The sequence below is a fragment of the Urocitellus parryii genome, chromosome 9 (genome assembly GCF_045843805.1).
Source record: "Urocitellus parryii isolate mUroPar1 chromosome 9, mUroPar1.hap1, whole genome shotgun sequence".
Taxonomy (NCBI): domain Eukaryota; kingdom Metazoa; phylum Chordata; class Mammalia; order Rodentia; family Sciuridae; genus Urocitellus; species Urocitellus parryii.
The window spans coordinates 10,936,320-10,960,260 of NC_135539.1; the positions used below are offsets into that span (position 1 = coordinate 10,936,320).

The window sequence follows — 23,941 nt, forward strand, 5'->3', positions numbered from 1 at the left end:
TAAAGCAAGACTCAACAAATACCACCAACTATCTTAACCACATTCTCTAACATAGTGCAACAGCATCAGAACCGAGGGTAGGGACTGTGTACAAATCAGAACAATCTTCACTTTCTGCCCCATTTCTCTGCACAGTCAGAGAAGCCCATCCTCCCACTGACCTAAAATTAATACTGCACGTATGGAGAGATCTGATGCAGGAAACGCTACACATTTATACAGAACATGGAAGGAGAGCACGTTTTGAAAGCAAAGACAGCACAGGCATGAGGAAAACAATCTGCTTGTCCCTGTGCACTTCTCAGGAGAGACTCAGAGATTAGGGAGACAAAAGACGCAGTCACTGGGCGTGCAGAGAGGTCCTGGAACAACATGTCATTGATTAGAAGTGGTAAGTAGAATTAGATTTCTCATTTTCTTAGCCTAAGCATATTTAAACATTATACAAACTCTTGCTTTTCCAGGGCTAACATCTAGTTATGAATCCTTTTGCTCTTCTTTATCAGTATACCTTCAAAGAGCAGAGGCCTGACGCCGAACCAGCTTGTGTTATCACACCCTTGGTCCATCACTGGCAGTTCAGATAATCAAGATTCATTACCAGGTACACTTTCTTGTGCAAACATGAATTATGAAAAAGATCTTCACTCCTAGGGGCAGCTGTTCATTGCTGCTGCTAAACTGCAACATTACAAGATAAATCAAGATAAGAACATGGAGATCAAGCTCAGTGTAGTCACTTTTCAAATGCTTGCAAGCACTTAACAGAGGGAAGGACAAGGGGGAACAATTCCCTTAAGTCAAATTGGGAATCCAACGAAATGTTAGGGGAAAACTCTTTAAATGTACTTAAAATACTGTACTGATATATTTTTATACACACCTCTCTCTCTCTCTCTCTCTCTGTATATATATATATATATAGATAGATAGATAGATAGATAGATACAAAATTTCCCAAACAGTATTTGTTAAATGGCTCTGAAGCAATATTAAAACTAAGTTATGTACCTGCTCTTAAAAATTTCTCCAAAGGGTTAACAACAAAACACAGCCCCAGGTACCACCTAGATCCTGTTCTGGGTCTTATGTGTATCTTTCCTCATCCAATTTTTCTATTTCTAGACATCATAACACTAGCCCACACATAAAAGCAGACTCTTTCTTCATCTGTATATCAAAATGCAGCTCTCCTTTAAGCACCTTAGCGATATGGCACATGAAAAGGGAAAAAGGGGGATCTAGTTTCATGAGAAAGGAGACGGATTTAAACATCGACCAATTTTAAGTCAATGATAGAAATTACTGCTGCTAATCAGAACGCGAAGGCGGGTGTTCAGTGAAGCATTTGTTACTGCTCATCTGAAGTTATCCAGAATACTCACTGATCATCTCACGACAGAATTTCTATGTGAAGATCTCTTGAGCCAGTCTCACTAAATGCAACCTCTACAGACAAGGAAGTGTGGATAAAGGCTGTTCACCAGGAGAAGAAAGGTGCCCCATCTGCCTGAAAGATAAAGATGTCTGGAAGACTCAGGCCGGATCTGAAGCTGTTCGAGACTTGTCAGTTTCCAACACTAAATGCAGTAAGGTTCCACTTGATGAGACAATCAAAAAAGGGGCAAATCTCCTGAGACTGGAAGGTGGGGCACCACTGGTTTTCAGATAGAGGTAAGGTGTACAAATTCCACTCAAATAAAAGCCAGTGCAGCAAACCAGCAGTGACTGCAGAAGCAGTTGCCAGACCGATGAGTGAAGGCAGTGGCATGTAGCTGTGTGCTCTCTGCTGGGACATAGGAAGGTCCCACTTGGCTGTCCATCATGTTCATGTCACCCTTTCTTCAGATCACCCACCTGCCTGCTGATGACAGGGCAGAGCCACTCAGTGAATCCAAGGCTTGGATCAGCTCAACAGACCTCAAAGCAACACTTTGTTTAATTATAGACTCCACCAGGAAAAGATGGTACTGATTGTCACAGGTACAGAGGTGAAAAGGAAGACTACATAAGGACAATGAGCGTTCTCATTTTGATTTGAACCAAATTTGCTACATGTTACTTTTTCCTAGTGCTGTCAAAAGAATTAAATGAATCGTCCACTGCTTTTCACTTATTCTCCCATCTTAAGTCACTTCCTTTCTAAAGGGGCCAAGGTACAAAGAAAGCAGCTGAAATGAACAGACTGATAAGAAAACTACACATCCAGATTTTCTCAAAGCTCATTACCCAAAACAAAAGTGAAGGCAGAAACACTCAAGAAGAGGATGCAACTGCAGAAAAAGGTACCAAGGAAAAGAAGAAATAGGGCTGGGGTATGGCTCGGAGTAGAATACTTGCCTAGCAAGCCTGAGGCCCTGGGTCAAATCCCTGGCACTATTAGAAAGAAAAGAAATAGCACCATTTTCAATTAAAGTCAAACTCAACAGTTGCACCCTGAGCCTCCATTTGCCTAATGAACCTGCTCTTGGAGCTATGTTCTATGCCGGGCTAAGTAACCTGCTGGGCCAGGAGAGGCTGCAGGAAGTCCATTTTTTGCAGCATTGATCCTATGGGTCAAAAACAAGAATGACTCCTACAGTCCTGCCAGAGGTGTCTCTTTAAAAACAGATAGGAAGCAGGCAGCCCAGAATTCCTTTGCCCTAAGCACTTTAGGCTGCTGCATATCCTGGAGGAGAAATGAAGGTGGAAAACAACTCATAGACCAGTCTCTTAGTCACGATCCTTGTCTCCCTGAATGCTGCACTGTGCTCATGGAACCACTGTCCCTGGGGAAAAACAGAGTCAGTGAGGTTCCTATGAGCCCCTGGTCACATTTCTATCAACTGCTCAATATGTAACCTTGTTTCATGTTGTCCCTGTCTAAAGACACCTCATTTACTATCTAACGCTGGCTTACTAACCCTGCACTCGAGGCCAACAGCACCAACTCCCGCTGGAGCGGAGCTCATCTAATGCATTTTCTCTGTGAGGCAGGTCACAGCCTTCTCGCATTTAAACGCTATATTTTGGGACCATCTTAAATAGCAAAATCACCAAGAAGCATAAAAATTCAAAAAGCATGGCACTAATTAGATAGGGAAAGGACACTTGCTCACAGTCTGAGAGCTGAAACTCACAGGCAGCTCATGGACTGGATTGGCTTCAGCTGGGAAGGAGTGCCTTAGGCAGCTCAAGTCTCCCGCTCTGCCTGTCTGAGAGGGACCATGAAAGCACTCTGAGCACTGTGTTTGAAGTTACAAAGAAAGCTTAGCAAGACAGCGAATCCACGAGGGCAGAATATGTGAATAATGAGGGCTGGCTGCCCTCTTCACACCAGGCCCCAACTAGTTTCCCTGACGGAGCCTCAGAATAAACCCCTGTCCAGCCTCGGCTTCCAGCAAACATTCCTGTCCGTGGCATGCATCTTGTATTACTTCTGAACTCACTCCAAAGAGAACCTCTACAACAGAAAGCTGCTAGATTCCCCAAGGAACTGGGACCTGAGAGGCTCCAAGACAGACTCCTGACTGCATTGATAACAGATTGATTAAAGCGGCAATCCAGCTGCAGGAAGCCGTAGAAAAGACATCTAAAAATCATTTTGGCAAGCAGTTTTTAACCTTTTGGTCAAAAGGTACCAAAGTGTCACTTTACCCCAGTGCAAAGGTGGTACTGGGAGAAAACTAAACCAAGGCCTCCAGACCAGGCTTCTCTGGCTCCAGGCTCCAAAGGTTGCATCCTATGTGCCATGCTGCCTGTCTGCGGCCATGCAGAGGAGGGCTATGCTGTTGAAGCTGTTGCTAATCAGTCCACATTACTGAGCATGATTAAACATTTAAGGGACAAGTTTTCCTTGAACTTGGAAAAGTGGATTGGTTGTCAGAACAACAGCACCATCTTCTGGTTGGTGAAATGCAATTAGGGCATCTAAAGTCACATCTGGAGTTAAAAAGCATTTCAGGTTTTAGAACCCAGAAGGAGGCAAACTAAAAAAAGTAGTTTCAGACAAGCACAGTGGCACATGCCTGTAATCCCAGCAACTCAGGAGGCTGAGGCAGGAGGATCACAAGTTTAAAGCCAGCCTCAGCAACTTAGTGAGACCCTGTCACAAAATAAAAAGGGCTGGGGATGTAGCACAGTGGACTTAGTCGTCCACTCCACAATGGCCACTCCCCACCTCTCAGCCATCCTGTGCTCTTCGTCCTGTGAAGAGAAGTCCTTACCATGTCATTGAAGCCATGCCCTGGGTATGCAAAAGGTTCTTTGCTGCTCACATACAGAGTTCAAATTTAGGGCAGGTAGCAACCCAGAACTGGAATCCTGCCCTTTCAACTCAATCCCCCCAGACTGATCAGCATCCAGGAGCATCATGCTCACTTGTGCTTGTGTGCTCTCTTTAATGTATATGAAATTTTACTTTTGATTATTTTATTACTTTTAGTACCAGAAATTGAACCCAGGGTCACTTTACCACTGAGCCACAGTTCCAGCCCCCGCTACCACTGAGGAGCTTTGAACTTGCAATCCTCCTGCTTTAGCCCCTCAAGTTGCTGCGAGTTGCTAGAGCCATAAGAGAAGATGATATTGTAGTTGGGCCCCCAGACCTGAACTATATCCTCCTTTCTTATGGCTCTAGCAAGCTAAGGAACAGATGGGACCAACTCCTGAGCGCTCAGCAGTGCCTTTTATATCCCTCCAAAGTACAAAACTCCATGGTAGATCTTGGTGATGAAATACTCCAGCCTAAAGTCCCAGTGGGGCTTCCTCCTATATCTTCTGCCACCCACTACAGGAACCCACCCCATGAGACCCATCAGTGGGAGCTCACAGGAGACCCCAACAGCTGGTTTCTGGGTCTTTTCTCTTCAAGGCAGTAGTAGCCCCACCCACTGATCAAAAGGCCCTTGGGTGTGAGACTCCCTGACTATGCCATCCTCCTCCTTTGGGGAACACCAGGCAAGGAGGAATGGAGAGGGGCCAGATACTTCCATGGCAATGTTTCTCTCGGTGAGAAGCACCGACATCTCCTGCACATGGGGACGTAAGGATGAAGGAATGAGCAATTCCCCCAGCTGTGTCTGCATGAATCCTGACTAGTCTGCAGCTAAGAAGCACCAAGGAGTGAGCCCTTTACCAGTGACTTTTGCTTCCTCTCCCTACCACTAACAACTGTCACTGTGTCTTACACAAATGAAAAAGTTCATTCATTAATGAAGTCTTCACTTGTCTCCTAAACTACCTGAGTTCAAACATTTTTGACCACGACCCACAACCAGATGCGTTTTTATTACAACCCAGTACACACATGTAATCTGTATGTGTAGACTGAACACTGAAAAAAATGTCACATTAAAAAAACAACTCTTTGGGGTTGGGGTTGAGGCTCAGTAGTAGAGCATTTGCCTAGCATGCATGAGGCACCGGGCTCGATCCTCAGCTCCACCTTCAAATAAACAAATAGAATAGAGGTACTGTGTCCATCCACAACTAAAAAAAATTAAAAACACCAAATCTACCTTGGTTACCGGGAAGACTGACATTTTCTAACTTCTTCCTTTTTAAATGCTGGTCATCACTCTCTTAGATGATTTCTCATGACCCACTGAGGAAGTATGACACACAGTTTGAAAAACATGATCATAAATATCCACTGTCATGCCCCCCTCTGCCATGGTGGTGTCCCCTTCTCTTTTCTCTCTGCTAATCCAGAGCTGACCCTTTTACCAGCAGCAAATCAAGGCTTCTCCTCAAAGCCTTCCTCAACTCCCTGCCCAGCACTGTCCCACAGACCAAGGATGCAAATAAAGTTTGAGGCATGGTCCCCATTTCAAGTGGCAATGACTCTGGTGGGACATGTTAACATTAGTTGCCATGCTTTAGCTCGGGCATCCCCTCCTCTGAACCCAGGAGCATCGCTCTCTGTACTCTTCCACTTATTCTTTGGGCCATTCATCCCCTGCCTTTAACTTGCTCCAGCACCGTCTGCATAAACAGCATTTAACTGTGTCAAAGATGACTCCATCTAGCAGGGTTTCCTTTTTTGCAATCTTGTTTGTCAAGGCATGGTTTTCATGTACTCTCTAAATTAGGAACTGAAGTGCACTGTCACCAATTCTTGGAAGCCATGGCCCATTTATTACTCTATGTAGCATTTATAGATGTGGCAGGTTCCCAGATAAATTCGATTAGAGAAGGCTATGAACCAGAGTAAACACAAAGACCAACCTTTCAGACATTTAAAAATAAACAGGATCAGTTTGAATATGTCCACCTAGTGCAGTTATTTTTCACTGTTACAGTGCAACCTACACACATGGAAAAGAGTGCCATCAGGATGCCACCTCTGACAGTGACCGAGCTCTATGAGGGCAGCTCCCTGTTGATCAATTTGGTACTTCATACTCGGAAACTCTTCTTAGAGTTTTTTTGTTTTTGTTTTTGTTTTCCTTTTTTCTTTTCATGTAGCTCTGAGGACTAAACCCAGGGCTTCTTTCATGGTAGGCAACTGCTCTACCATTGAGCTACATCCTAGTCCATTTGTTATTTTTATTTTGAGACAGGGTCTTCAAAGTTGCTGGGTTTGGCCTTGAACTTGAAATCCTCCTGCCTCAGCCTCCTCTGGAGCTAGAATTACAGGTGTGCACCACAAGCCCAGCTCACTTCTATTTTTAACACACAAAATCTATGTTTCCATCTTCTAACTCTCCCTCCTATCACTCCCCCATACCCATCCTCTGCTTGGGCCACACAAAGGGCACAGGGGCCAACCCCTCACCAAGGCCACCTCCAGCTCATTCCTGAGCACAGGCTTCACTGACTCCAGGAAGCTTTCCTTGCTCCCCTCTTCTGCACTTCCATCAGCCTGTGCTGGCCCTTTTGCTGTCCATCACCGAACTGGGCGCCTGGGGATACACTAGTCCTCTGTCTGGTACCTGAAGAAGACTCCTGCATCTCCTTTCCCCACCTACATTCAGCTCCCCAGTCCTTCAAGAGGAGGCAACGATTTATGCAAAGAGTAACCCTGGAGGTTCAAGTGAAACCCATCCTTCAAAAACCTTTAAAAGTACCTTCTTAATTAATCTCTTCTCTGTTGTCACTGTAAAGAATACTAAACATGAAAACCATAAGGTATAAGAAAAAAAAACAGGTTCATACTCCATGTGAAAATATAATTACAAAAAAGGCATGCTTAAGATGGTGGAATGAGATGGTCGCCATTACGCTAAGTACACGTATGAAGACATGAACGGTGTGAATTTACTTTGTGTAAAACCAGAGACATGAAAAATTGTGTTCTCTATACATAATATGAATTGAATTAAACTCTGCCATCATATATAACAAACCAAAATAAATAAATAATTTAATTTCTTTTAAAAATGCATGCCTAAATGTGACCCTGCTCACAATATAAAGTGATAAAAACTTATTTTGGAGGTCAACAGATAATTAAAATTAGTGATATCCTACAACTAGCTCATTTGGTTGGGGGTGTACTGAGGATTGAACTCAGGGACACTTGACCTCTGAGCCACATCCCCAGTCTACTTTGTATTTTATTTGAGACAGGGTCTCACTGAGTTGCTTAGCATCTCGTGGTTCCTGAGGCTGGCTTTGAACTCTCCATCCTCTTGCCTCAGCCTCCTAGGCGTCATCGCGCCTGGCCCAACTAGCTTATTTTTTAAATGACACAATATGCTATGAAATTCTGTTTTCTTTGTCTCTAAACTAACTACATAATAACAATAAAGAATTTATAGGGGGGAAATTCAAAGTTTTATATTAAAATATCAGCGTCTTTTCTCCATCCTTTTTCCGACTACTGAAGTGTCTGCCTCCCTGACCTCTGATACAATCTGCAAAAGAGGCTCTATGAAGCTCCCATACATATCACTACAACTCACATGCAGAAAGGATAAGGGACATCCCTGCCAGCTGGATATGCAATATAAACCTTTATTACTCAACAGTTTTCTAGGTCATGTTTGGTTTTTACAATCGGACCACCTGAAAAACACTCATTGCACCCAGAGACACTAATGTAGGGTACAGAAGTTCAGGTGAAACTCTGGCTTGAGAGCTCAGATTACCACCACCATCAGTGACTATATGACACCAATCTAGCATTTGTTGGCATTTCTGTCACACATAAGGAAGTGACATTCACCCTCTACCTAAGTGATGTTTGGTCTTCTTTCCAAGATAAACAAGTACATCTTTCCTAAGAAAAGACAGGTTGCAAACACGCTCAACAGTGAAATATCAGTGAATATCACAAATAAAAAATGTTCAATATTTACCTTTTCAGAGTATAGATTGGAGGAAAATTCAGAGAAACTAATCACACAAATTTCAGGATTTGAAAAATGATGCCATAAAATAACTACAGTCAATCACAAGAAAGGACTGTTAGCTATACCAAGAGTTTTAAAAGCAAGATGTTTCCCTTTGCCGTGTTCCTTTTTCTATGAGTAAAAATAAATTATCATTTGCTTATTAATAAAAAGGGGGATGTGGGAGTGCTTCTCAGTGGTACAGAACATGCTTAGCATGCGAAAGGCCCTCGGTTCCATCCCCAGCACCACAAAACAATCATCATTGTGGAAAAATTAGTTGCTTTTAGTTGTTTAGTATTATTATCATAGGGGCTAGGACTGTTGTTCAGCAGTAGACATTTGCCTAGCATGTGTGAGGCACTGGATTCGATTCTCAGCACCACATATAAATAAAGAAAGGTCTATCAACAACTAAAAAAATAAAAGATTATTATCATAGACCTAGTGATTTCACTTTTTCAGAATTTAAGAAAATAATCAGATATAGATAAGGACTGACGTTCATTAAGTTTTAATTTAAAGTAAAAATCTGGATATAACTTGGACATCCAAAAAAGAGATCCAGGTAAATAAGATATGCCTCTCTGTACAATGAAAGAGAATGCAACCATTGACAATGTGATGTATACACTGACCTAAAAAGTCAAACACCTAAAAGGAAAAACTAATCAAAATATTACTAGCATTCGTATCTAGGTTGTGAGACCACGGCTGAATTGTTTTCTCCCTTCTACTTTAAAATATTTTTCACATTGTCAACAATGAATTTGATTTACTTCTAAAATTGGAACCAGAAGGGCAAAACAAAAAGCTTTTTTTTAGACAAGTGACAGTGCAACTTGACAGATTTACGAAATACTCTGATAGTGTATCAAAAAGTAAACATTCTTGGATCCAGATAACAGGCCCTAAAACAAACATCATATGCCAGTGGTGTGGATAAGAAACAATGTGACAGAACATGGAAATCTAGGGCCTCTCAAGCACAACTCCTCCTACTTACAATGTCCCTGACACACTGAGCTCACTGCCACTTGAATGCTGGTGATTATTGTTTTTTTCCTGACATGAGGTTTTGCTACATTGCCTAGGCTAAACATAAAATTCACAATCCTCCTGCCTCAGCTTCCCAAGTAGTGGGATTTCAGGTGAGCAACACTGCGCCCACCCTAACACTGGTAATTGTGTCAAGAACTTAGGGATCCTTTTCTGGCAGTGAGGAAGTTTCCAGCTCTATTCTCATACCAGTTAATGCCCTAAAAAATTTTAGTTAGTCAGAATCCAAGTTATTGTTATACTCTTAACTCTGCCTGATGCAGATTTCACAGCAAAGACTCCAAATTCTCCAGATTAAACACACTAGGGGAATAGGAAAACAAAAAGGATCTTAATAAATGTTATGAAAATTTTCCATGGTGGTTTTGATGAATTAAGTGATTTAGTAATTTAGAGAGAAAAAATCCAGTCAGTTGTTCTTCCAAGTTTTCAAATCAGAGGATACCACTCACAAACAGGTGTGGTGGTAACTGTAATCCCAGCAATTCAGGAGGCTGAGGCAGGAGGATCATAAATTTGAGGCCAGCCTCAGCAACTTCATGAGACCCTGTCTCAAAATAAAAAATAAAATGGGCTGGGGGTATCCCTGGGTTTAATGCCCCCTCCCCCCAAAAAGTGTAGAAGGCAGCTGCACAAAGCATACATTCACTCTTATCTTCCTAATACTTTTCCTTTAGCTATTTTATAAACCACCAGTAAAAATCTTGCCTGCACAGAAAAAAAATACATTTGTTTCCAGGATCCAGTGCTTTTAGGGGGAAAAATCCTATGTCATTAAAATACACAAAGTAAATTATCAGCCCCCTCCCTCTAAAATAAGCTTACTGAATAGAAATTTTACTCTAAAATGCCAAGTCCTACTTATACTCATTTTTCCATTTGCTACATTAATAATTCAAGGTGCCTGTTGTAAGCCAATTCCACATGCATCTTAGGACTGGGAAAATGAGCGTGCAAGGAAAAACATCATTATTTGGTTCTTTCTTGAATATTCTGTGTATTTTCTCTTTGACAGAAAAAAATACAATGACATGCTAACCAACTAAAACACCACAAATAGAAGCAAAGGCATCAATAACACTGTGTATTGATGTATGTGTGAAATCAAATGAACTAAGTCACTTTAAATCAGTCGAAGGAGATAAATTCCATTTTTTTATGTTTTAAGATTTTCTTAAAATATTATTAAAGAAAAAAGTCATGTAAGCATGGTATAGATGTACAGCAGGAAGATGTGAAGCAAAGAGCAGATGCTGGAAGGGCAACAGTACCTAAGCACAGGTAAGGGAGTGCCATAAGTTAACAAGTCCCATAAGTTAACAACTATAAGCTCCAGAAAAATGCCAGCATGTCATCTGGGTACTCAGGAACATGAACAAAAACTGAAAGGTTTTGGAGGGGAATCAAAAAGTTGGAGGAAGCAAACTCTCAGAGTGGATTTTCTGGGTTGCATGTGTGACTGCCCCAGAGGGTAACTCTGGTTAAAGGGGCACGAGGCCACCTAAGACTAAAGTCCCCTCTTTCTGGTACAAGGAAGAGGCTTACGGTATCCAGAGGCAATAGAGGATAAAAAGGGAATTCTAGAAAAAAGGAAACCAGGGAAGGGGAACCCATATTTGGTGTACAGCCTCAGAGTAGTCTCTGGCTGACTCTTAATCTTGGATGTGACAAATTGAAAGCAGTCTGAGCCAAGGTCTGAGCCACCTCCACCCGCTGCCACACACACACAGGTGTGAAAGAGCTCATAGTTTGAGACTAAATAAGTTAATGGGTAAAACTAAAAGAAAAGTATCAATACCCTTCTGAGACATATAATCAAATCCAGAGTCAACAAGAGAATATTTACCATGTCCAGGAAACAATACCAAATTCCCTAACATATGAAGCTCAGGAAAACACAACCTATTCTCAGGGAAAGTGTTGTCAAACTAGTACCAACACCCAGGTGATGCAGATGATGGAATTACCAGACAAGGACTTTAAACAACCTATTCTAACTATGCTTAAGGAGGTTAAGGAACATAGAGTTCAGAATAAAAGAAAGAAAGAGAAAGAATAAAAATAAACTGAATGGAAATAAGGAACTGAGAAACTCAACATGGACGGGTCTCTGATTCAATAGTTCAACTTGACAGTTTTTTTTTTTTTTTTAACTCTCTGGGTATAAAAGCACACCCTTATAACATTCTGCTTTTCACTTTTAGTATTCAAAAGATTTTATGAGATATTTAGCACTTCAGCTTCAACTTGGTGATATTTTCAATTGACAATGTGCTTATTGGGATTAAATCTCACTTTAAGTCAAGGAGGATTTGTATATGATAAAAAAAAAAATATGGAGGCTGGGGTGTGGCTCAGTGGTAGAGCACTTGCCTAGCGCCTGTGAGATACTGGGTTCAATTCTCAGCACCACATTAAATAAATAAATAAATAAATGTTATAAAAATAAAATAAATATTACCAAAAAAATTTACTAAGTAGGCTTAATAGCAAACAGAATAAGGATGACAGAGTAAAATGTATGTGAATTCGGAGACAGAAATTATCTAATTCAAACAACAGAAAGAAGCTAGGAAAAAAAATGAACAGAGCATCAGGAACTATTAGGATAACAACAAAGGGTCTCTTACATATGGGTAATTGGAATCCCTGAAAGAGAAGCAAGAGAATATAGAACAGAAAAAAAATTCTAAATATCTAAAAACTTCCATATCTGCTAAAATCTCTGACAATCCCAACAGGATACTCACAGAGGATAAGCCAAAGGTGGAGGATGCTGAGCATACTCCAGGGCATACTCCAGGCCCTAGGTGGAGTCTATGAGAAATGATTCAATATAAACTATAAATGAACAGTGAAAAGCCACAGATACTGAAATTTTTACAGGATCACCACTAAATCAAAGTAAAGAGATAAAACCAAAAAGTCAATGGAAAACTAAAAACAAATTTTTTTAAAAAAAAAAAATTCAAGTAACACAAAAGAAACAGAAGAGGGATAAACAAAGAAACAAAACAAAGTGGAAATAAACCAAAACACAGATTTTAAAATAATAGGTTTAGGGCTGGGGATATAGCTCAGTTGGTAGAGTGCTTGCCTTGCATGAACAAGGCCCTAGGTTCAATCCCCAGCATCACCAAGAAAAAAAAAAAAAAAAAAAACAGGTTTAACTAGATCAATAATGACATTAAATTAGACTAAACACAACAATTACAAATCAGAATTATCAGAAAGGATAAAAAAGGAAGACTAAACTATACACTTTACAATAAAAACACACAGAAAGTCAGAGAGTATGTGAAGAAAGGATATATTAGGCAATCACAAAAAATTAATATATGGAATGATTATATTAATATCTCATAAGGAACACTTAAAATTAGTAGTATTACCAAAGACAAAGGGACATTTCATAACGATAAAAGGGTCAATTCATCACCAAGATAAAACACAACAGGATGCATGCACTTGGTAACAGCTTAAAAATATACTGTATGAAAACTGACAAAATTTAAAAGGAAAATAGAGAATTATATAATCACAGGAGATTTTAACACTCCATCTCAAAACTTGATAGAATAGTTAAGTAAAAAATTAGTAAGGACATAGAATATAGAAACAACACTAATTGAGGTGTAGGATCAAACTACATACTAGAGAATTCATTCTTTCCTGGTACACCGAAGTATTTTCAGCAAGTTATATCTTAAACTTGGCTACACTTGGCTATAAAACTCAAGAAGGCTGAAATCACTGCAATTTCTAATCAAAACACTATTAAATTATACATTAGTAGCAATAAGAAATCAAGGACATCCTAATCATTTGGAAATGAAACCATATATTTGATTACTTATCAGAGGTCAAATGAAAATTAGAAAACGTTTTTTAACCTAATGATAATGAAAATACAAATATAATTTGTGGGATACAGCCAAAGCAGCACTCAGAAGACAATTTATAGCTTTAAATATTTTCATTATGGAAAAAAAAAAAGGTCAGGTCAATGACAAAGAGTCTCAGCTATGTGCACACCACTGTCTGAGTGTGAGGCTCTGTGCACCCAGAGAAGACAGGGTATGGCCCAAAGGAAAAACTGGGGCTGATCTGTGAACTGCTTGCACATTTCATGTTTCCTCACCCACCTGGCAGATGGTAAAAGCCTTGCTGTCTCACTGTTTAAGCACAACTCCTGAGAAATTATTAGCTAACCACTAAACTTTTCTGACTTAGGGATAACTTGTAGGAAGTCAGGAAAGAATTCAGGAAAAAGAACAACAAAAAAAAAGAAGAAAGAAAGAAAGAAAACAGTTACATATGGCTCTAACTCAAGAAATTGGAAAAAGAAAGCCAAGTAAACCCAAAGGAAGAAAAAGAAGGAAATCTTCAAAAGAGCAGAAACCAACAAAATTGCCCAAAGCAAACTGAGCCAAAGCTGGCTCTTTGAAAAGATCAACAAAATTGGTCCCTAGCTAGAATAGTCCAGGAAAAACGAAACACAAATTACCAATAACACAAATGAAAAACATTTAAGACTGCAGATTTTGCAAACATTACAAGAATAAGTAAATGCACAGGTAAAGTTTAAGGTTATAAGCAGCCTTTTCACAAATTCAGTGCTGAATGATCACCTTGAAAGAGTTGTATCCACAACTCTGATAGTTATCTGTTTGGCACAATCAAAAGCTGTGCTTTTGAAAGTATGATTTAATATTAGCACGCTCATTCTTAGAACTGATGTGAAGCTGAGATCTTCCCCTACCACAGCAAATCATCCTCAATGCACTCCCAAGTCAGCACATTGGGAATTTACACAGCTATCTCAATTTGGGCATGCTTTACAAAATAACTGTTGAATTTCTACCTCTTCTAAAGAGCCTTTATCTATTTCTGTTTTTTTAAAAATTTCATGTAGTATTCACAGTGTGCTCTAATCTCAAAATGAACCAAAAAGCCTTATTTTTCTCAAACCATTCCTATAAAAATTATAGGGAGAGGTAATGTCCTCTAAAGGGCACTCAAAACAATGTCCAAATACTGAGTAAGATAAGAAGGTATGATATTTGAAATACCACTGGGCTCTTCTCTCACTGAACAAAACTACATTAGAAATATAAAAATCCTATATGAACAAGCTTTCAGCCATTATGGGTGATTTCTTGATGACTTTGAGAGCAATTCTCAAATGGTGAGGATCAGTGATCTTCTCTGTGTACTGAGTCCCACACTGGCCACACACTGCACCATCTGATCAGCCAAAGGGGAAGAAAGCTCAGCACAAGGCTTGTGTGTGGGGCATCATTTATCTGAACACCCCAAAGCTAGGAATCTTTATCTCCACAGCTGCAGCAAACAAAAAAGCAACAGGAATCAAACCAAATGGTGTTCAACAGAAGGGTTTTAAATAGTTCAATAGTAAGGTTTCCTATAAGAAGAGACCTTTCATATTCAAGAAGTTGGAAAATGGCTTTAGAAGTCTTGATTAGAATTAGTAATGCCAAGAAAAAAAGACAGGTGTCAGTTACAAAGGAACTCCTTGAATACAAATAAAAAATAGTTTGTATCAGAGCCAAAGAAGCCATTATGAACTGCTATATAAATAGGCACTTAATGATTTTTTTCAATGTTCCATTATTGATCTGATAGTCCTCTGTTTCCGTTGAAATGAGTAAGTAATTTGTTTAAGATAACATTAATAGGATCTGCAGCATATTAGGTACCCTGGGTCCCTCTCATCATCAGAATTATCACTATGAAAAACAAATTTCACACTTTCAATAAAATATCTGCATAGTTTCAAAAATCACAGCAAAAGACCAGGGACATTAGATCCATCGAGTGCAAAAAAACATTTCTAAGTCATAATTCCACAAATATCACTTATTTGTATCAATAAAGATTGCATATTTACTTACTAATGCAAGATATAATTGCTTTAAGCACTGCAAACAGAATGGTGAGTTCTAAGGGACATGGTCCCTGCTCCATCTGTTAAAAATGATGAAATAAGGTAGAAAGAATGCTATGCAAGCAGAGGGAATGGGGTCTGACCCCTACAAAGGCACAGAGAAAACATCCAGAAGAAATGATGTTTAACTTGAAACAAGTGCGGGAAACAGGGCACAGCCCTGTGCTGTAGGAAGCCAGGACTTGAGTAAAAGATATCTCTGTCAAAGCAAACTATGGTCAAAGGCCCAGCATGTGCAAATTGCCAGGCACTCTGTTAAGAGTTGTCTTTTGTGCAGGAAAAGAGACGTAGTAGAAAATTAAACTTCGATAGCAATCTGAATATAGCAAAAGATAACAGTCATCCACTTCTTAATCTAGTAATAAAAGAGGTAAAAGGTCCCAATTTCACCTGGGCCCATTCTTGACACTGCACATTTAAACACGTTTATTACTTGTGTCACAGCTTGAACAAGAAGGACACTATGCTGTCCTTCTTGTGTTGCAGGGAGGCAACACAATCAAGCAAACAGTCAAACACAACAGAGTGCTAGGGTGGCTTGGATGATTCTGATGTGTAGCTCCCTGACATAAGTTATCACTGAATAAAATATTTAGCTTAAAAACTACTGTTCGAAGACTTTTCCAATAATAAGTAAGGGAGTCATCATTATTCAGTAAACATGATATAACAGGAAAATGAAAAGGAACCCTGACATTCCAACACCTAAATAAGAAATCATGCTTAGATTTTCAAATAAATACCAAGTAGTGTCCTACAGATTCCAAAGTATTTTCACAGTCTCACAGTATTTTCTTATTGTTCACAGAAGGAAAGCCAAGCAGATATTCTAATAATCACCCACTGTTTGTCAGGCACTGAGGTGGAGTACCAGGCTCTTTGCCGGGAACTTAACATCATGATCTCATTTCACCCTCACACCTATCCTATAAAGGAACTACTCCCCCCCACCCACCTCGGCACTTACAGATACAGAACCTAAGGCTTAGGGGTTCCCGTAACTTCCAAAAGAACACATACAGACAAGCAACTGGTCCCCAGGTCAGATCCCAAAGCCTACACATCTCCTTCCCTCCCTACTGCATGGCTTCAGTGTCACTGGAGTGTGACCAGCAAGGGAGCTGGAGCACAGACACTGAGCAGAGGAGATGGGAACAGGCTTCAGGTCCAGGAGTCCTAGCTCAGTTCTCTTTCAACCACACTGAAGCTCACTACAACCCTCGTCTTGGGGTATCTGCCCATCATTTGAAGGCATCTTTAGCTTTCTAATAAGTTGATCCCTTTGCACTGGTTCTCTCTAAACCATCTTTCTAAAGATAGTGGGGGCACAAATCACAGAAACACATCTAAGCAAAAAATCAAAACATTTAACAAGCAACACTATTCATACCCTGCATCCAACACTATCTTCAGGTGCCATGTGTTCCTGAAATAAATCTCACAGTGAAATCTGCTATTTAAAAACTATAATAATAAAAAATAAATAAATAAAAATAAAAAACAAAAAACTATAATAAAGCCTCAAAACTGTGCCAAGCTTTATACAAATAATCTCATGTAACCCTCATAATGACTCTAACAAGACTATACTATTGACCTCAGTTCACAGAGATAAGCACAAGTTTATCAAGGTTAAGTAACATGCCCAAGGTCACACAATTACAGGTGGTGAAGCAGTGTGATTCCAGAGCATATGCTTCTCACCTCTACAACACAGGCTGTGTTCATGAGATGGTCAATAGTCAAAAAAACATATTCTCATCCAAATTTGTATGTTCATAGAAGTGTTCATACATAATTACTCAAGAGTTATATTATCAAAATTATATAATCTTAATGTATAGCTCTTTGTTAAAGAAAAGAAACAGGCATCTCACTTAAAAACGTTCTCACCTTTTAGATTATTAAACACTTTGTTAAATAAAGAAATATCACTTAAAATTTTCACACCTTTTAAATTATGAAGCTTAAAATCTATTTGAACACGTAGCTGAATGACAAATATTTTTTCAACATCTTACTCAATAGCTTTTCAATTGAGGGTGCACTCACACTTTACTTCATACACAAAACAGATGCCCAAACACTCACCAATGGGCACTTGTTCAGGCTGACTGAGAGAGACGAAAGCTGATGTGTCATCAATCCAGGATATCTGAATGCTACCTGTTAACATTAAATTGAAAGTAAAGTGAGAACTTCACCATTTAGAGAACTCTCAGATATACTTTGTAGATCTGATGTTTATAGAGAGATGTTGTTAAAACTATATTTAAAAAAAAACTATCATCAAAAATTCCAGGGGGCTGGGGTTGTAGCTCAGTGGTAGAGCCCCTGCCTCACACATGTGAGGCCCTGGGTTCACCTGGGTTTGATCCTCAGCCCCACATAAAAATAAATGAATAAAAATAAATTTTAAAAAGGTTGTTTTTAAAAATCTCAGTACTACAGAGTTAACCTGCTTAAAACTTCAATCCACTACAGTAGTTTTTCTGTTAAAATTTTAAGAGAAATAAGCAGCTTTTAGAAATTTCTTTTAAAAAGAAATTTAAAAGGAAAAGAAAGATCCGTCTGGATTGACTCCTAGGACACATCATCATTTAGTCCAGGGTTGGAGACCTTTTTCCCTCTCAAGATCACTAACAGAACTCATAGATCATCCATGTTCAAAACCACATCTGTTTCTTTCTCGAGATTGCTATGGTTTGAATACTGTGGTTGTCCTACTCGCTAAACTCATGTTCAAGTTTAATCCCCACTATTAAGAGGGTAGAAATGTGTAATCCCAGTGATTTGGGAAGCTGAAACAAGAGGATCACAATTTGAGGCCAGTCTGAGCAATTATGTGAAACAGTCTAAAATTTAAAAAAAAAATGGGGGAGGGGGCCCTATAGTTCATTAGTATATTAGTAGATTGCTTGCCTAGCAATCCCAGGTCCAGGATTATAGCCCCAGCACCACAAAAAAAAAAAAAAAGAGAGAGAGAGAGAGAGAGAGAGAGAGAGAGAGAGAGAGAGAAGAGAGGGGTTGAAACATAATCTGACTTTGGTGTTTAGATGGGGACTTTGAGAAGTGATTAGAATTAGATGCAGCCATTAAGGATGAAGCCCCCATGAAGGAATTCAGTGGCTTCATGATCAGAGGAAGACTCACACATACTCACCTGTCCCTTGCCTGTGACGCCCTACAATGCTTTAGAATTCTGTCAGTAAGAAGGCCATCACCAGATGTGGGCCCTTGACCTTGTAACTCCAACACCAAAACAAACCTCCTTTATTTAAAACTCACCTATCTATTGTGTTACTGGCAAACAGAAAACAGACTAATATAGCACAAACTTTGAAACTGAAGAACAGGAAACATAAAAATGAGTCAAAACACATCACAGTAATAAGAAAAAAATCAATACTGAAAAGAATAAGAGACAGAATGGAGGCCAAAATAACTAAGGAGCCTTAGAGAAAAAGCCAAGTCAGACCAACAGAGGGAAAAGCAGAAGCAAAGAGCTTCCTTGAGTGACACATACAGGCTGAGAGGCAAATAAAAAAGGCCACACACAACAGGACAGAATGGAGGAGAGGGGAGCAGAAGAGCAGGGTCCAGGTGGCTGGAGAAAATAGAAGGAAAAGACAGAGACCTGACGGCTCCATACAATGCTCTTGAAAAAAATGCAGAGGACTGGACTTTACAAAATGGGTGAAGTCACCAAACTCTAGCAATGGAAACATGTTTTCATTCCTACTAAAATTTCTGATAGGGGCTGAGGTTATAGCTCAGTGGCAGAGCACTTGCCTAGAATATGTGAGGCACTGGGATCGATCCTCAACACCACAAACAAATAAATAAATTAAATTAAAGCAAAAAATTTTTTTCTAACAGCTAGGAACTCTTGAAAAGTGTTTTGTTTTAACCACCAAAAGAAACAAAACAAAAAACCCAAAACCTCACTTTTAGCCACAGAGTAAGGTACAACACTGACTTGAGCAATTAGAAAAAAAAAAACAATAGGTGTTGTTATTTGGTTACTCTCTACCCTGTGTGTGAGTTATCTTTACACCGGTAACAATAGTGAACTTCTATTGAGTGAACTCACATGGTTTGGATGTGAGGTGTTGCCCCAAAGCTCCTCTGTGTTAATGAAGGAATGTTCTGAGGTAAAGTGACTGGATTGTGACAGCTGCAACTTAATGAGTCCATCCTAGTCTGAATGGACTGCAGGCTGGACGTGGCCAGAGGAGATGGGTCGCTGGTGGGGTGCCCTGGAAGGGTTATTCTTCCCTGAGCCCCTGCCTCCTCCTCTCTCTGCCTCCTGATCCCACATGAGCTGAGCAGCTTTCCTGCACTTCCTCCATGATCTGCTGCCTCACCTTGGGCACAGAACGATGGAGTCAGCCAACTTTTGGACTGAGATCTCTGAATCCATGAACCCCAAGTAAACTTTTCTATTTCTCAGTTGTTCTTTGTTGGATATTTTGGTCGCAGTGATGCAAGGCTGACTAACACAGTATTTACTATATGCCACACCTGTTGTAAATGCCTTCTAATGATTAGCTCATTTGATCCCAGTGACATATGAATGAAAAAGGCATTATTATTATTTTTTTTTAAATAATTTTTTATCTTTATTTTGTTTTATTTATTTTTATGTGGTGCTGAGGATCAAACCCAGGGTCTCTCACATGCAAGGCAAGCTCGCTACCACTGAGCCACAACCCCAGCCCCTATTATTATTATTATTATTATTATTATTATTATTATCATTATATCATCATCATCATCATCATCTCCAATGAGAAAACAAAGAGTACTTGTCCAAAGTCACACAGCTAATTTTTTTTTTTAATTAAACTGAAAAAAATCCTACTTGGAGCATTTTACTTAATTTAGTCAATTAAAGTTTCACAACATACAAATAAGAACTTGAGATGTGAATCAACAAAAGCTTCCAAAAGAAATGAGCCTTGAAATTCAACTGCATTTTTAATCTGTATTTAAATTAAAAGGCAACTAGGATTTCAGAGAATATCTAGACTACCTTCAAAGAGCAGGATAATTTTCCAGAAAAGATGCCTTTCACATATTTTTCAAAAAATAAAGTATGTAAAGTTTTAAAGTTTTCTTATTTGTTTTTACTTGTAAGAGGTAATATGGGGCTGGGATCATGGCTCAGTGGGAGAACGCTCACCTAGCATGTGCAAGGCCCTGGGTTCAATCCTCAGCACCACATATAAATAAAGGTATTGTGTGCAACTATAACTAAAAGAGAGAGAGAGAGAGAGAGAGAGAGAGAGAGAGAGAGGGAGAGGGAGGGGTAATATATGCTTGCTTTAGAAAATACAGAAAAGCATAGAAGGAAAAATAAAGTGTTCAGTGGTGATCACATGGTGGTATCAAGATTTCTATACATAGTTTTTTAAAAAAAATAGTGTCAGCTATACAGGAATTCTATTTTGTATAGCTTTTTACTCTAAGGGTTAAAATGTAAACAACTTACCATCTTTAATATTTGAAAAATATTTTTTAAATGTCTGCATACTATCCTTGAGGAAATGCATCAACAGTTACCAGTCTTACTTTCTTAGCTTTTTGCAGCTCTCATTTTATCTAAGACTTTTTTTCTAAATATTTATTTATTTTTAGTTTTAGGTGGACACCATATCTTTATTTTACATTTATGTGGCTGAGGATCGAATCCAGTGCCTTGTGCTTGGTAGGCGAGCACTCTACCACTGAGCCACAACCCCAGCCCTTATCTACGATTTCTATAGAGGATGATAGCTTAAATAACTTAACTTCTTAAGATAAAGAGGTATAGCTTACAATCAGAACAGTCTTTACAAACCCTAACCAGAAGACTACTCAAATTAACTTAATCACATGACCTGATAAAAAGGAAAGACCTGCCCTCCTTCATAGATAACCCATATCTTGGTTAGCTCAGGCAACCAAATTAGAATTCCTGTACAGCTGACACTATTTTTAAAAAACTATGTATGGAAATCTTGATACCACCATGTGATCACCACTGAACGCTTTATTTTTCCTTCTATGTTTTTCTGTACTTTCTAAAGCAAGCATATATTACCTCTTATAAGTAAAAACAAATAAGAAAACCTTAAAACTCTACATACTTTATTTTTGAAAAATATGTGAAAAGCATCTTTCTGAGTTGGTTGCTTTAATTATAATCTCAAACAGAGACTGCCTGACCTTATGAAACAAACATTCTCTCTGAATTTAATCTTCAGAATTATTTACTCTCTATCTACATTTGTGTTCTCTAGTCAGTAGTACTGGCAGTCATAAAAATGGTGTCTTGTAGATCCTACTGGATCCTAATGGAAAGTGAATGCTATTAATCCACGATCATATTTGCACATATTAATCTCTCATATCATATCAGATTAATGTTAGCACAACATATTAGCTCCTCAGATCACATTAGCACAAAAAAATTTCCATGAGTGAAATTAAAACCTTGTGAATTTACATTCTTTCATGCCCAAGATAAAACTATCTATCTACCTCTGACCACCTACACTGAAAGAATAGCAAGATCCTAAGATGTGCATCTGCACTGTGTTTCACTTACCAAAGGCACTGAAAAGCTGGTAAAGGTCACTGGTTTTCCATTCTTTGGGGAACGTCACATGGAGAACATGATCACGTTTAGGTTGTACTACAAGACAAATACATGATTAAAGATTGATAGTTGAAAAGTGATCAAGTAAACCAGGGATTCTCTGATAAAGAAAGTGGAACTGCTATGAATGCCTCATGATTTCCAAATAACTCCTCACGTATGCTTAGCTTTGGCAGGACACTGCTGTCACAAGCTAGACCAATACAGCCCACTACAATTTGATGACCAACTCTATGCAGAACTATCTCCTTTTTTCAAGAAGTTCTTGTGGAGATATTGGAAAGGGGAGGAAAGGAGACTCTGTTCTAGAAGTTTCCCCATACTTTTAACTTCTTCCTTTTAATCTAGCTGTCCACATGTTCATTTAGTTTTTAAAAAATAATAATGTACTGTCCCAACTAAATGAACTGATCACTTTTAAGCAGAGGCAGTGTTGACACAGGACACTCTGTTCTAATCCCAGACCCATCACTTCACCTGTGCAACTCTGGCCACTCCTGGCTACGAACCAGGGTGATGAAATTTAGCTTACAGAACTGCTGTGAGACTAGCAAGCTAACGTGGAGGTCAACACAATGGCAGAGTGATGCAATATCATCACAACAATATGAGCACCAAGTACATTCATCCATGAATTAAAGCAAATAAACTAAGACTAGGAAAAAAAGCAATGGGCTGGTACAGTGGCTTGCACCTATAATCCCAATGATTTTGACACAGGAGAATCTAAAGTACAAAGCCAGCTTCAGCAACTTAGTGAGACACTCAGCAACTTAGAGGGGCCCTGTCTCAAAATTTAAAATTAAAAAAAAAATGGACTGGAGATGTAGGTTGGTGGTAAAACGCTCTTAGGTTCAAAAAAAGGGCAAATAGAATAAAAGAGAAAAGCAGAAGAAAAGTAGCGGCAATTACCCCTTCAACCAGATTGGATTTTTGAGGTGTTTTTTTTAATTTCTTTTTTTTTTCCTGGTGCAGGGGATGGAACCCAGGGTGTCACACACACTAAGATACACCCTTCAAGTCTTTATAACAGTTTTTAACAAGCCACCTACCCCATTAACCCACTACATTTAAACACATACCTACTCAAGTAATTGGAAAACAGAAATTTTAAAAGTTTACTGACATAGATAGAATAACTTAAAATCTATTATAAATATTTATAAGAAATGACAAAACTAGAATTCTAAGGGAAAATGAAATAATGAAGCAACGATTTTTTTAAAAAAAATCAACTCATGCATAGACTAGAAAATGTAAATAAGAGATGACCCCCAGGGTCCCATTAACTTAAGCATACTATTCATATCAACCACAAAATCACTGCCCATGTTTAAGCGAAAAAAGCTCTTCCTTCAGTAATATATTTCCTGTTCCTCCTTCAGACCACACACGTAAGTGCACAGAAACAATGAGAAAATTAAAATTAACTCACAGTCTGGTCCTTCCAGGTTTAGATAGGGGATATCCATGACCCTCATAAGAAACAATCTATAAAGAGAAGATAAAAATAGGTAATGAACTAATTTCTTAAAAAAAGCATAGAGGCATCTATTAAATGTCTTAGTAGAAGCCCTTGATTATATTGTTCTGTTTCTAAAGTAATTTTTAGAACCTTAAAATTCAATTCAGAGATTCTCTCTTCCCTTGGGTTAAACTTTATCATAAATAGGACAAACAAGCCAGGTGCAGGGAGCACGCCTGTAATTCCACTGACCCGAGAGGCTAAGGCAGGGAGATCTCAAGTTGCAGGGCAGCCTCAGCAACTTAGCGAGACCCTGTCTAAAGTAAAAACTAAAAAGGGCTTGGCATGCAGCTCAACAGTAAGGCACCCCTAGGTTCAATTCCCAGTGCCAAAAATAAATAAGTAGGAAAAACACCAATGAACTGCAGCATCCCAAACCTACAACAGTTTCTGGCCCTCTGTTGTTGCTCAGTAAGTATCAGTTTAAATGA

General features: G+C 39.1%; 1 protein-coding gene across 2 annotated transcripts in view; it reads right to left on the bottom strand.

Moving 5' to 3' along the window:
- Positions 1-23,941, bottom strand: part of Parn (poly(A)-specific ribonuclease) — a 148,029-nt gene that overhangs the window by 63,578 nt on the left and 60,510 nt on the right. For both annotated transcript variants that reach the window (XM_026409243.2, XM_026409242.2), the window contains exons 19-21: positions 23,421-23,476; positions 21,935-22,021; positions 17,434-17,508 (exon numbers count right to left, since the gene is read on the bottom strand). In XM_026409243.2, the coding sequence (XP_026265028.1) occupies positions 17,434-17,508; positions 21,935-22,021; positions 23,421-23,476 (218 nt within the window). The remainder of the gene's footprint in view (positions 1-17,433; positions 17,509-21,934; positions 22,022-23,420; positions 23,477-23,941) is intronic.